Genomic DNA, 14,308 nt, shown 5'->3' with positions numbered 1-14,308 from the left:
GTGTTTTTGAGACAGGGTCTCTATGTAGTTGAAACTGATCTGGAACTCACTATGTAGCCCAGGCTGGTCTTGAATTCACAGAGATCCTCCTGCCTCAGCCTCCCGAGTGCTGGGATTACAGGCGCACGCCACCACGCCCGGCACTGGGCTTTGAACTCAATGTGTAGTCCAGGCTGGCCTCGAACTCATGGTGATCCTCCTGCCTCAGCCTCCTGAGTACTGGGATTACGGGTGTGCGCCACCTTGCCCAGCTCCTGTCCCCTCTTTAAACTCCCTCATGGAACCTATGCATTTTCTCAGCGTCAGTGCAGGGTCCAGTGTACATGGAATGTTTTACTGCGGTGGATGTAAGAGTTCCACTCTGTCCTTTGTAGGTCGGCATCTTTGGGCCAAACAATTTCATGTACAGTTCTATGTGGATCAATTCCTGGCTTTGCCTTTTACTCCGTGGTGGCCATGTTCATTCAGAGCCTCAGTTTCTCATCTGAAATTGAGGGAGAATCTAGAGTAGTCAGGAGTGTTTTAAATCGATCAGTGAAGATGAAGCTTTCAGTGAGGGGCTTGTACATAGTGTCATCTTGAGGACCCAGATGAGGACTTGTGCTCCTTTGAAGTCTCCTGGAGCGGCTTGCACGGTGACCACTTAGTGGGTACCTGATGAGTGACAGAAGGGGCAGGGGCCAGGGGTTTGACCTGTTTCCTCCCTTGGGCAGCTGTGCCTTCTGGGAGCCCCAGGTGGGTGTGGCCACACTGGCCCCTTCCTGCTTTTGTGTGCCACTAAATGAAGGGAGTCCCCCATCTGGGCCTCCTGACCTTGGCAGTGCCCTGAGCATTTGCTGGGCCCCAGCTGCTGGGCTTCTGTCCCATACAACAGTTTCTCAGTGCGGGCCAGGCCAGCCCCTTCCCTTCCTGGTCTCAGCATCTTCACTGGTCAGATGGGTGGGCGGGATGCAGTGATAAGCAAGATCAAGTCCTGACCTTTCTCTCACTCAGGCTGTCCTGGTTTTCCAGCCTGCAGGGGTCACATGTGCCTGACCCCTGGGTTGGCGAGATGAGCTGTGCTCTGCAGAGTGACTGACCCACAGTGCACAGCCTGGCATCTCCAACGCCGCTCCTCCTGACCCCACTCTAAGCCCAACAATGGGCCCCTTCAGCTCTAGGCTTGGCGGAGGGTGGGGGTGGTGAGCCTGAGCTGGCAGCGGGCGGTGTGACTGCCGGGTAGCCTCTGCCAGCCCTGGCTGCTGGGAGCCACGTGGCGTCCTTCCTCCCAGCTGCCATCCTCCCTCCTTGGAGCTGTTGCTGGGCCCTGGTGTCTGATGGCACCCAGGCAGGACAACAGTGAGAGGCAGCGCTTTGTGGCTGGGCATCCCAGGCTTGGCATGGGCACAAGCCTCAGCAGCTACGGGACTCTGTCCTCTGTCCCATGCTGCTGGTATCTCTGCGGGGGAGTGCGTCAGTACTCTGAGGTCCTGGCTCTGGGTGGCAGGATGGCAGGTTGGCAGCCTACCTTCAGCTGGTGGAGTGGAAACCGCTTGGCACAGATGAGGAGTTCAGCGTGGGCGCTGTTCCCAGGTTGGGCAGTGGGCTCCTTGTCGTCTGACGGTTACGCCTCCTCCTCTGGAGGTGTTGGGGTTGATGAGGTATGGAGCCCCTGACGTAGGGTCAGCCCCGCTTCCCCCCGACCTTGTACCCCGGCTCTCCCCTGTCTGCTGCTTTCTTCTGTGTGAGGCTTCCATCCCAGGCCTCCCTCTCTACAGCCTGACAAAGACGCCTCTGTGGGCAGATATTAAGGGTTAGGGGTGCTCTCTGCCTGATGGACTGAGTTGACCTTGGATCTAAGTGGCTTTGTGGGCCAGGGCAGGAGAGGCTGGGATGTGACCAACAGCCACTCTCCCGGGAAGGCACTGGCTTCTTTGGATTAGAAATACTGGGGAGATGGGTTGGGGATTTAGCTCAGCACCACTGTGCCTGCCTGGCAAGGACAAGGTCCTGAGTTCAGTCCGTGGTACCCTCCACCAATAAATAATGGGGAGAGTGCTGGGCTTGCTCCTCGTGTCTGCTGGGTATTCAGGTGGCAGTGGCACACAGGACAAGAGGCAGGCACGGTCTGTCACTAAGGCTGAAGTCCTCTTCACCAGACTCTTGACTGGGTCCCTTGCCAAGTTTGGTTACTTCACAGTGTGCAGAGCACAGTGGAGGTGGATGCAAAAGAGGCCCCCGGTAAAATTAGCGTTGGTGCAGAGGGTTCCGGGAGTAGTGACCTTTGAAGGGTTGGACTAAATGTGTAACTTAATGTTTAAGTACTTTGGTGGCTTCCCGCATACACTATTATGTGCTTATAACTGCCCTTGTTTATGAGAATTCCTGTAAAAGACAGTTTGGGGACTTGGTGCCATGCAAGCAACCATTTGGGGATAGGGAATGGGAATACACCGAAGAGACAGCATTGATTTGGGTCTTGAAGGGTGTATAGGAGTTCATTTTGTAGATAAAGAGGAATGCCACAAAGAATAGCTCGGGGACATTAAAATGAAGACCAGGTGTGTCTAGGGAAGGGCAGGCACTTGGCATGGCTGGGATGTAGAGACTCCAGAGGAATGGAAAGAGGTGGAGATGAGGAAACAGGCAGGGCGTGGGTCCTGCCAGGCCTGTGTGCCCATGGAGTTACTCAGTGAGGAGTTCCCAAACGTGAGCAGGAGGAGGACCTCAGGTCTGTGTGCAGCTGACAGTAACAACAAGCACCATGTCCCAGGTGCCGTGCTGAGTGCTAGTTGTTATCTTGTTGACTGTAAAGAAAGATGTCCTGGCTCATGTTTGCGGTACCTCGTGATCACACTCCTGGGGGAGTCGATGCACACAGCACAGCACATTCTTCTTACCTCCCCTCTCTGTCGACACTTCACGAGGACCCTGGAAAGGACATTCTGCTTATCCCGCTTCCAGATGGGGAAATTGAGGCTTAGAGGTTAAGTGATTTGCTCAGCTGTTGCCCAGCTGGAAAGCGATGAAGCTGAGATTCCAGCCCAGGTCTGTGTGACTCCACTGGTGAAGGTATCGGTAGGAGGGTACAGCCCTCTGAGGCGGAGAATGCCGTGGTGGGGTGGAGCGTTCTGGCCTGGGCGGCCTGTGGAGGAGCGGGCATGTGCGTCAGCGTGCGTGCCAGCCTCCTAGTGGCGCTGCCCCAGAAGGGTCGGGAGAGCAAGGCGCTCAGGTCTAGAGACAGCATTGGGTGGCAGTGGCACTCTGGAAGGAGAGGTTGTGACCACAGGGCGAGGCACGTCCTGTGGGAAGAGAAGGAAGGGTGAGGTCACAGTGTCAGGAAACACTGGACAGTTCAGGAGGGTGAGGACGCCATCTGGACTGCGGCTGCCAGGCTCCCTGGGAGGGACGGGTGTGGACAGCCACACGTGTGTCTGAATCACCCCTTCTCTTCCTTGGCCCCTGACCCGCCCCTCTCAGACCAGGCTGACCTGATGGTGTGAGGTTGCCAGGTCCACTTCCCTCGGGGACACAGCCCAAGGGGAACCAGCCTTGGTGCTTATGCTTGGCCCTGGGCACAGAAGTGGGCTGAGGCGGGCGACTTGGTGAGTGTGATGCAGAAGACAGGGCCGGCCCTCCCTCCCATACTGTCCTGTTTCTGGGCTCAGAGAAGAGGGAGACCGAGGTGGGAGGGGCCGGCTTGGTAGGGTGGGCTTCTCTTCCCAAGCATGCAGTGGAGAATCTTGGGACCTTCCTCTTGGTTGGAAGTCACGCACTTTGTCTCCTCTTCACGTGCCGTCTGAGAGCCTGGGGTCGGGGGTAGATGTTGGAGGCCATTGTCCTCAGCCGCTCCTGGCTCCCTTTAGCTGTGTAGTGAAGGGAGAGGGAGCCAGTGAAGATCAAGGTATTGGGTACATCACGTGGTTGGGGTCCTGTGGATTGTACAGTGGATGGTGTCAGGAGGTGGGATTTCTGGGGAGACAAGGCGGGGAAAAAGCAGGAAGAGGACTGAACCTGGGCAGGAAGGGGCCGGTCTGACATTCTCCTTGGTTTCCCCAAGACTGCTGACTGTAGCAGTTTGCAGGACTCTGCCAGCATCTAGGACCTAAGTGTTCTGGCCATCCCCTGACCCTTCCCATGTGTTGGGTGTTTGGGGCAGAGCTGGTGGAGAGGGAGCAGAGGGAGAAATAATGCTGAGGCCACGGTGGGGAAGGGGCTTTGGTGAGCCTGATGAGGCCCACCCAGTGGCATGCGGAGCCTCTGCTCAGCCTGTGGCTGGCTGGTGCTGCGTCCTCAGCATCGCTCCTTCCTCTCCGCCCCCTGACCTCAGCCCTATACACTAGGTGGGAAGGAGTCTGGCTGCTTCCCATGCCATCTGCACGAGACGTTGTGCCTGGCATGTTGGGTGCCAGTCCCAATCGGCAGAGGAGGAACCTGCACAGCAGGACTTCCTGCCTGTCCTCTTCCCAGGCTGAGCAGACTCTGCTGCTGCGTGGGCATGTGCGGGAGTCACCGGTCTGAAGTCAGGGAGGGTGAGCTGGCCCAGCGTCCAGGAACACAGCCAGCACTATCCCAGGGAGGTCAAGACCAGGAGGTGAGGCACAGGGCAGGGCTCTGGAGCAAGGCTGGGATGAAGATCCGGGGGGCCTGCAGGTGAAGCCTGGCTGTGTCCTTGGAGCCGGTGAGCGGAGGGAGTCTCAGGCCCAGCCAGGCGCAGGCCTCTGGGGATCTGCCCTGGAGCGGCTGGGGACTGCGAGTGAGGAGTTGTGGGTGTGGGCAGTGAGGGCGGGACCTCCCTCCACGGCAGGTGGCTCCCCAAGGTTCAGAAGGTCGAGCTGTACTCTGATGCCTGTGTGCCTGAGTGCGCCGCTCGCCTGCTTAAGGAGCCGGATTCCGTGGGGGCGGGGCCGGCTGGAGCCTCCCTCACCGGGATGCTCAGGATTCCCCCTCCCCCAGCGCAGGACAGTGACGCGGCTGAGCTGCCGGAGGGGCGTGGCGCTGCTGCTGTGCCTCCCTGGCTTATCGGGGACTTGGCTCCTTGAGAGAGACAACCGCTTACCGGTGGCGTCTGGCAGGGGGACGAGGAGGGGAGGAGGTAGGGGACAAACCAGGTACCTGACACCCAGGCCCCATCATCTGCTTTCTGTAGTAGCAGCCAGGGTATGGGGTACCAGGGATACGGGTTGCTCCTGGCCCCAGGGAAGATCTGGGATGGGTTGTGTCAGTGGTGGTGAGTTACCAGTGCTGGCCTCGCCCGGGTGTGCATGTCGCCTTGGGACTCTTAAGCTGCCCTTTGGGCCTTCTGCAGTGCCCCCTGGGAGCTTGGGAAGCACTGCTCAGACCTGGGTCCAGTCTTTCGGGGAAATTGAGTCCTCTGTCCTATACACTCCCATTTACTGGCCTACTGAGTCTTTATATCAAGCCAGATGTCTCCGTTTGCTTTGGAAAATATGGTCACCCTGTGCCTGGGCTGCTGTCTTTCTCCTTGGAGATCACACACTTCCTTTTCTGGCCGGCAGAGGGCGGTAACTGACAGGAGAAAAAGATTTGACGGCAAAAAGGTCAGGCTGTTTTCTAGGGCAGGGAGGAAGGGTTCAGGAACTGACCTGGTGCTGACACCCAATGTGGTTGCCTGTCTTTACAGCTTCCCACAGTTAGATTTGGGGAAAGCTGCTAGGTCTTGTTCTTGTTAGACATCCCAGGGGTTGGCTAGTCATGAAGTTCTGCTGGATTTGGGGCGCTGACGGTTCTGGTGTGCTTAGGCTTTTTAACCTTGCCGTTGCTATCTAAAAGCCCCTTCTTAACAGTTGATGGAATAAACCTGACTGAGTTGTCCCCTAAATCCCAGGTGTCTTGGTCTGCCTGGGGCTGGTGCCTGATGGAAGGTTGGTCACAGAGAGGAGCACTTAAGGGCATTGCCTGCAAACTGCGGTAAGAATTCTCTCCCAGCACCCTGTGCCCTCTGGGACTGTCTTGCCCTTTAGTGCCGACCTCAGCCTCGGATTGAGGGGCAGCTGCACCTGGCTCCCTTGACAAGCTCTGTGTGGTGTGAGGGTTCTGGGGAAGAGGGACTGATTTCTGGGTACCCCCCAGGTCAGAGAAGGAGCCAGCTGTCCTTCAGGCACCCCCAAGGAAGCCCAGCACTGGAAGAGATCCTGGTATGCTGACTCCCCCAAACTTCACCCCAGCTGCCTATCCTGCAGGCCAGCTGGGATGCCCCTGAGCTGGTGGCCAGCTGGATAGGGACAAGAGAGCAGTGTGCAAGAAACAGGGGCTCCTTAGGCAGGGCCTGGGGCTGGAGCAGGAAGGACTTCCTGCAGCTGTCAGGTGTGTCTGCGGGCCAGAGCGAGGAAAGTCTTAAGAGCAGCTGGCGCCTTCTAGGAGGGTCAACTCTTGGGATGTAGGGGCTGCGGGGCTTCACAGAGTGTCCCTAGCCCCTCAGCTGAGGCTGTTGTCTGTGGTGGGGTGCTTTGTTGGACAGAGCCTGCAGGGTGAGGGAGTCCCTGCAGCAGTCTCAAGTCATGTTGGTCGGAATGGTTTTGGACCTGGGCCAGCTGGCCTGACGCAGTGGCACCCCAATGTGGGCAGGAGACGAGGCCACCCCAAAGGAGCGGCCCGAGAGCCTTTCCCCACCCTGGCTTTTGGCTGGGCTGCCCCATGCTGGCAGGCTGCCAGCTGCCTATTTCCGTCAGGCACCAGGGAAACAGGGCCACATTAGGGTCTGAGCCAGGAGACACTCAGCCAAGGCTTTGACTTGCTGGTAGTAGTAGGGATCTCCAGAGATCTGTCTGCAGCGTCCAAGAAAGACTGGAGTCCAGCTCCCCAGTCCAAGCAGTGTTCTAGCCTGCACAGCCTCAGACAAGCCCTTGTGGGCCTGCAGCCCTTCTTCTCCGTGCTCTGGGAATCACGTAGCTCCCACCCTGCAGTCCCAGGAACTGTCTGCAACCATGAGGCTGCAGTGGAGGCAGAGACAGGGGGCCTTGTGTATGGGGAGGCAGCCCCCCCCCCCGTCCTCTTGGCAGGGATTCAGAAAGGTCCTTTTTCAGCCAGTGTCAGAGCTGCTCAGCTGGGGAAGGAGGGAGGAGGAGGAGGAAGGCGGTCCAGTCGGGTGGGGGAGCCAGGGAGTTGGGCTGGAGCTGTGACCACTGCCCAGAGAGAAGACGGGACGGGACAGAGGACTCAAGGCTGCCCAGCCAGGCCTGCGGCAGCACAGAGGGGCCATCCTGTTCTTCTGCCTCATTTCCCACCCCCACGGTGGTGTCTCGGGGACTCACTTCAGCCAGCCTACATCTGAACAGAGCATAAAGCTCAGGAGTGGGGCCCCTTGCTTGGCCACTTCCTGGCCCGTGGCCCCACTGACCTCCCGAGGCGGTCAGTTCTGCGGAGATGCCTGCAGCTCGCCGCTTCCCTGGCCTGGAGCTGTCGTTCCCTCTCCTAGCCAGGCTGCGGAGGCGGCTGTACACAGTGAGTGTTACTGGCACCGGTCACTGAGGGCAGCGGGACAACGGGTGGCTGAGGGACACCTCATGGCTGGGCTTGACTTGGGGCAGAGTGGCCTTTCTGTTCTGGCCGCCTGTTCTTATTGGAATGCATGTTAAAAGGTGTGTGTGGGCGTGTTCACATGTGGACACAAGTGTGCAGACACTGTGCACCTGGGGCTGGAGACGGAACCTCAGGAGGCTGCAGCCGGGTGTGCACTTTGCAGAAGGGGAGTTCAAGGAGGGGAACTGGACTCATCTCAGCATCCTTCCCATCTTCTCATCCCTCCATGCAGCAGCCCTGTTCTGCAGTTGGAGAGCAGGGAGGGGCTGGACTGTCTGAGTAGCTTTGGGGAAGGGGCCTCTGGGTGGCCCCCAGCACTGGCCGCCAGGATGTGGCTTGGAGCTGCTTGTAGTGCCCAGAGCAGGACAGGCTTGAGAGCCTGGGACTGGGCACAGGCCAGGAGAACACAGCTCCTATGCTCTGCTTGCCTTGGTGGGGATCTTTGCTGAGCCCCATAGCCAGCAAGGCCAGGCCCTCTTGCTGCAAGACAGAGCACTGGCACTGGAAATGCTGGCTGGCTCCACCTGCCCAGCCATGAGCTTCACAGTGTACCTCTGAGCTTTATTCTGGGAAGCACAGGGCACCAAGCACTTCAGCCCTGTTGCTGCTACTGCTCTTCTACTGCTGCTTCTCTCTCTCTCTTTTTTTTTTTTGGTACCAGGGATCAAACTCAGGTCCTTGTGCTTGTGAGGCAGGCAGCAGAACCACTGAGCTAAATCTCCAGCCCTCTTTTTTTTTTTTTTTAAATGGTTTGGTTGAAGATAAAAGTTAAGACAGCTGAATGTTTGTAACTGGCATATAGTGAGTATAGCTGGAAATACTAGGTATTATTTGTATTGTTACCCTGTGTGTAGAGTCAGTCAAGGGAAGTAGCATACAACACTTCGTGCATTCTGACCTGCCCATGGCCCGAGTGACAGGAGGAAGTGGCCAGACCCCAGGGCTCAGGCGGGACAGCACGGGGCAGCACATACCAGTGCTGACGGGAGTTTGGAAATAAGGCTGTTGCTTTCACCAGTGCTTTTCCAAAGAGTGTACTTGTGCTATGTTCTCAATAAACCAAAGTTCAGTTTTCCCTTAGTGTCCCTAGTACTATTCCAGGAAAATTCGGTGCATATTAAAACCACTAGAATATTTTCTTGTTCACATAGCAAATGGAATTCAACTCTGGCATGGATAAGCATAAACAAGTTTTCACCTGTGTGAATTACATTGCGTGGGATTTGGGATAGTGTTTAAGACTGTCCTGTACCTTACAGGGAAATTCTTATCCCCCGCCACCCACTAGGAATGCTGAGTCCTTCTCACTGCCAACCATCATGATGATCAGAAGTGTCCCCAAGTGGGGCATGACACCCTCCCAGAGAACCGTCCTTGTAAAGGGTTACAGCTTAAAGCTTGGAACCCCCAGCTGGCCCAGTCACCTTGGTGGAAGAGCCAAGGTTTGAAGGGAGCACTGCTCATGGCCATTTGTCAGTCTTTGTGCTATCCTGAACTGCCTGGGAAATGCCGGGCTTTGGGCACTGTGCTGGCAGGACCACTGGGAACCGCAGCGGGAGGCTTCTGCTGGGCCCAGCTGCCAGTGCCCACCTCCCTAGGTGCGCACCGTCATGATAGGAGTCAGGGTGAGGCTGCCTTTCGGTGTGCGATGGAGCGCACTCAGCCCCAGCTGGGCAGCTGGCCTCTTCCTCTCGCCCGTCTTCCTTGGTCAGTCTGGCCAAGCCTCAGCTTTGGGCTGGGACCGGGTGGATTTGGTGACCGGTGGGTCAGGCTGCTTAGCTGGAAGGTGCCACTGGCCTCTCCTCTGGACCAAAGAGGGTGAGGGCCAGAAATCACTCGCTGGAGGGATGTTCAAACTTGAATAGTTGACACCATTTAAAGTCTGGAGAAAGATGTAAGTTAAATGAAAGCGAGAAACAGAATGGACGGGATGGATAATGTGAATGTGTACAGGATAAATCTCCAAGGGGCACATAAAGGACATTATTGGAGCCAAGCGTGAAGGCGCACGCCTGTAATCCCAGCACTCAGGAGGCTGAAGCAGGAGGATCGCCATAAGTTCAAGGGCAGCCTGATCCACATAGTAAGACCCTGTCTAAAAAACAGTATGGGCAGCAGCTGGCTCTGGGATGAGGAGCTAGACTCCTTGTGCCTTTTGAATATTTTACCATATACCTTTTTTTTTTTTTCTATTTTGGTACCAGGGATCAAACTCAGGACCTTGCGATTGCAAGGCAAGTAAGGTGCCACTGAGCAAAATCCCCGGCTACCGTGTACTTAAAAAAAAAAAAAAAATTGAAGACCAGATTTCACATATGAATTCAGACGTCTGTCTATCATTGAAAAAGTAGAATCTTAACACAGGGCCAGTCTCTTATGACAGCTGTTAGCAGGAGCTTTGCTTTGCATTACTTGGGGTGTCTGGAAGCCCACTCAGCTCCCCACCATCTTGTCTCAGCCTTGGTGCCCTGTGGGTACCTGCTGGTGGCCTGCAGAGTGGTCTTTGGATTAGATGTCATGCCCTGGGACATCTGTCTGATCTGAGGAGCCCATGGATGGGTTTCAGGGGACATTCTAATTTGAATTTTAGCAGTAAGAATGTGTTTGTCTTCCTGGGGAGATAATTGATGTTTTTAATGAAGTCATCAAAGGGTTTGTGGTGCTGGAGGTGTTAAGAGCAGGCAGGGAAGCTGCACAGAGCGGTTGATGTGAGGAGTGAAACCAGCCCTGGCTGCTTGGGATCAGCCCTAGGTCTTGTCTCAGCCGCCCTCCGTCTGCCCTGCCGCCCTGACGCTTACAGGAAGGAGGGAAGTGTGGTCAACTGTTTTGCGGAACAGGAAGGTGTATTGAGCCCTCTCAGGCAGCCCCACTGTATTGTAAGTGTTGGGAGTCAGTGCCCTGGTGGCAGGCCTGCCAGCCCAGCCCAGTCCGGTCCCTGAGCCCTTCTCCCGTCCCTCTGCAGAGGCTGGGGAGCAGCAGCATGCAGCCCGAGGAGGGCACAGGCTGGCTTCTGGAGCTACTGTCTGAGGTGCAGCTCCAACAGTACTTCCTGCGGCTCCGTGACGACCTCAATGTGACCCGTCTGTCCCACTTCGAGTATGTCAAGAACGAGGACCTGGAGAAGATTGGCATGGGCCGGCCTGGTAGGTGGGACCCTGGCTTTGCTGTCTGTTCCTTCTGATCATTTACCTCCTCTGTTCCTGGATGGCTGGACACATGGGAGAACCTGCCCCTGTGACTCCATGGTTGGCAGATGGGCCCTGCCTGCCCGTCCCAGTCCCTGAGTGGGGGGAGGGACAGCTGTGGATGCTGCCCATGGGGTGCTGGGAACTTGTGCAGATGTGAAGGCAAATCAGAGTTTTGAGGGCTTGGGATCTTACAGCTCTAGCTCCCTAAGACTGTCTGCGCCCTTTGTCTGATCAGACGCTTATGCAATGTGTTTCCTCCTCTCCCCTCTGTAACCGGAGCCCTGATACTGCTCTGCTGTCCTTTCTGAGCACCAGTGGGTCGATGCCCAGAGAACTTTAGGGGAAAGAAGAGAAAAGCTCTCCGTTGGCTTCTCCCTCCCTCCTCTCCCGCCTCTTCTAATTTCTTTGTGTTGGAAGAGCAGTGGTTGTAGCACCCAGAAGTCTTGGTGTTCTCATAGAACAGTAGAAACTTACCAGTGTCAATAATCTGTTAGATACCAATGGATGCTACTTTTGGCCTGGATCCTTAATGTCTGATGGCAGTAGCATAAGAAAATTCACAGGCAACTCAAAATTGAGAATTATTCTATCCATTGCCTTGATTTTTCTGGAGAGTTGGAGAGGACCAGTACTATTTAATTTTGATGAGACTCCCATCTAGTTGGAGGACCACTGTGGGAAACGGCTGCCACGAGTATCTGCTGAAGAGGAGCCCTCGCCTCACCTGGATGGGACTGGTTTAGTTGGTGTCCTGTACTGGGCAGCGTCTAGTGTGGGCCATGCAGGGGACCTGGGAAGCTGCAGGGTGGGCAGCGGTCTGGGCGCATGTGAGCCACCCACAGTGCCTGTCCTTTCTCTGCTCTGCACAGGCCAGCGGCGGCTGTGGGAGGCTGTGAAGAGAAGGAAGGCCCTGTACAAGCGCAAGTCGTGGATGAGCAAGGTGGGTGGGGTGGTCCGGGATCCTGTGTGGCAGTGCCAGGCGCCTCGCCCTCTCCTGGGCAGGTGCGCTCTCACTGTGCCCCTTTATATTGTCCCGGGCCTTCCTCCTCCGGGTCTCACCAGGCTGAGTACTTGTGTGGCAGCGGTCGCTTGAGTGTCTTGCTGGGGATGGCCATGTGAGCAGCCTGGGTGCCTTCCCAGCCTCGCTGTGTCTGCACACTGCAGCCAGTGTCAGGCAGGGTGGTGGGGCCTCCTGGCCAACTGCCTTGGTCCCCTGCCCTAGGCTCCTGCTCTCTGAGCTGCTCTGGTCATCGGCCCTCACCCCCAGCTTCCTCCCCAGCTCGCCACCACCTTGTCCTAATTTGGGTCTGTGGTGTAGCATCCCTGGTCTGACTCAGTGGAACTTTGCCCATTGTCTGGAAGACAATGAGGGAGGAAGTGAGCCAGTCGGCCTCCCTCCCCACTTGGGGCCCAGTTGGGGGAGGGAGGGACAGGGCAGAACAGCTGGCGGGGATTGGGCAGGAGCGCTTTGCTGGTCCAGCCAGCAGAGGGGCTGTCTCTTAGGATCTGGTGGCCTTTCTTGGGGACACAGTGTTGGTCTCTTGACCAGGTTTCAGGCCAGGTTTCAGGGAAGGATGAGTGTGTTGGGGCCGGCAAAGCCATGAGAGCATCAACATAGGGTGCCAGTTCTGATCTGTTGCTGGCTTGCAGGAGGCCTCTGGGAGGCCAGTACCCCCTCCCTGGCCCAAGTCACTGCTTTCTTAAAGTGTCGCTGGCTTCACTGCCCAGCTCACCTTGCAGAGATGAGACTAGAAAGGGCCCTGCCTGCAAACACAGGGAGCTCCATTATGGGGAGGAAGGGTGGAGCAGAGGCCCCCAGATTTGGGATGCCTCTCACACCCACTGAGGGGACTCTGCTGCCCTTAGGGGTAGAAAGAGTGAGCTGCATGAGGCCCAGGCTGCCCCAGTGCCTCCATGGAGGTGGCCAGCTCATGGCCTCTCCCTCCTGTTCCTCCACCTTTGGCTCCACCCTAGCCAGCCCAGGCCTTGGCATCTCCCCTAAGCCCCCTATTTTCTCAGCCTTCAGGGCTTGGCGTCCTTCCAGAACTGCAGCTGTCTTCCCAGGCCCAGCAGCGACACACATAGCTTTAGCCTCTGACTAAAATTATCCTCTCCCCAGGGTGGATGAAGGGCAGCCGACTCCCTGGGGAGGGGAGACAGACAGCACCAAGTGGTCACCTCCAAGAAGGGGCCAGGGCCAAAAATGGACAGGGAGGTGTTTGCAGGGAGGGCGCCTGGGCCCCTACCCCATCTGTGTGGCTCCAGGTTGGGATCTGTGCCTCGTGGGGCCCAGGAAGGGAGGAGCGAGTTGGAGAGCAGGGCCTGGAGGGCCCTGGGCTGTCCCTGTCCATGGCTGGGTGGGGCCGTGGCTGCCTGCCCTTCTCCCGCTGAGGCCTTGGCTCCCCTGGGGCTGTGCGCTGGAAGGGGCCGGGTCTCAGCAGCAGAGCCAAGGCGGGGGCGGGGTAGTGGGGCGGGACTGGGACTGAGTGAGCTGCGCCCTGGCTTTCACCTGGCCCCTGGCTGCCTCCAAACAGGTGTTCAGTGGAAAGCGGCTCCTTTGCTCCCCTGGGGCTGTGCGCTGGAAGGGGCCGGGTCTCAGCAGCAGAGCCAAGGCGGGGGCGGGGTAGTGGGGCGGGACTGGGACTGAGTGAGCTGCGCCCTGGCTTTCACCTGGCCCCTGGCTGCCTCCAAACAGGTGTTCAGTGGAAAGCGGCTGGAGGCTGAGTTCCCCCCTCACCACTCCCAGAGCACCTTCCGGAAGCCCTCGCCTACCCCCGGGGGCCCCGCAGTTGAGGGGCCCCTACAGAGCCTCACCTGCCTCATCGGGGAGAAGGACTTGCGCCTCCTGGAGAAGCTGGGGGACGGCTCCTTCGGCGTGGTGCGCAGGGGAGAGTGGGATGCGCCCTCCGGCAAGACGGTGAGCTCTGCTCCCTCCCGGGGCCGCCAGGGGGAGCCCTCCCCACGGGTGTGGACGCGAAAAGCTGGCTCTCCCGGCAGCCCACTTTCAGGTTTGGAGGAAGCGGAGTCAGCATTCCTACCTCTCCCCACTCGGCACTTGGTTGGATTTAGTTAAGGCACATTTGGATGTAGCTCTTCCGCTCTCTTGCACGCTTCCTTCGGGCTCACGTGCATACGCTAGGCACAGTCAGCAGCTTTACATGTGTGCAGTGTCTGCCTGCCCTGAAGGTCAAGGGACAGAGGGCCTGTGCAGCTGGGTGTGGTGGAGCACGACTCTGATCCCAGCACCCCGGAAAGCTGCCTCAGGCCGCTCCCTGCCACTCAGCATCCCCTTCCTCCAAGGGAGGCCGCTGTTCCCTTTGCTAACACCATGGAGTCTTTGGTGTTAGATTTATCACAGCGCTAGTGTCCTTTTGTCACACCTGCATCTCTTAGCTCTTCTTTGCTGCTTAAACTGGGCATTGCCCCAGGAAGGGGAGGCCCAGCCCACGGCCTGCAGAGTCCACCGGCTGCCTCCCCCAGCAGGCCTCCCAGCACAGGCACTGTACTCACCCCCAGGTTTGGGCAGAGCTGAGGCAGGGGTCTCTGGGCTGTCTTGAGGAGGAGCAACTTGGCCTCAAGAACCAGCGCCAGGTGAGACC

At 57.6% G+C, this 14,308-nt stretch overlaps 1 protein-coding gene across 17 annotated transcripts in view; it reads left to right on the top strand.

Moving 5' to 3' along the window:
* Tnk2 (tyrosine kinase non receptor 2) overlaps window positions 1-14,308 on the top strand; it is a 34,956-nt gene that overhangs the window by 8,596 nt on the left and 12,052 nt on the right. For 7 of the 17 annotated variants that reach the window (XM_010623990.3, XM_010623992.3, XM_010623991.3 and 4 more), the window contains exons 1-4: window positions 10,289-10,397; window positions 10,484-10,664; window positions 11,579-11,649; window positions 13,405-13,626. In XM_010623990.3, coding sequence (XP_010622292.1) covers window positions 10,502-10,664; window positions 11,579-11,649; window positions 13,405-13,626 — 456 coding nt within the window. In that variant the 5' untranslated portion in view covers window positions 10,289-10,397; window positions 10,484-10,501. Of the gene's footprint in view, window positions 1-1,287; window positions 1,641-5,830; window positions 5,911-7,035; window positions 7,444-10,287; window positions 10,398-10,483; window positions 10,665-11,578; window positions 11,650-13,404; window positions 13,627-14,308 lie in introns of those variants that run through there. The other 10 variants (XM_010623987.3, XM_010623989.3, XM_010623988.3 and 7 more) reach the window with 7 other exon arrangements.

Source organism: Fukomys damarensis, unplaced genomic scaffold (genome assembly GCF_012274545.1).
Source record: "Fukomys damarensis isolate Sample0158 unplaced genomic scaffold, DMR_v1.0_HiC HiC_scaffold_12, whole genome shotgun sequence".
Lineage (NCBI taxonomy): Eukaryota > Metazoa > Chordata > Mammalia > Rodentia > Bathyergidae > Fukomys > Fukomys damarensis.
Note: the sequence above shows the minus strand (reverse complement) of the source record. Positions and strands in the feature narration are given on the sequence as shown.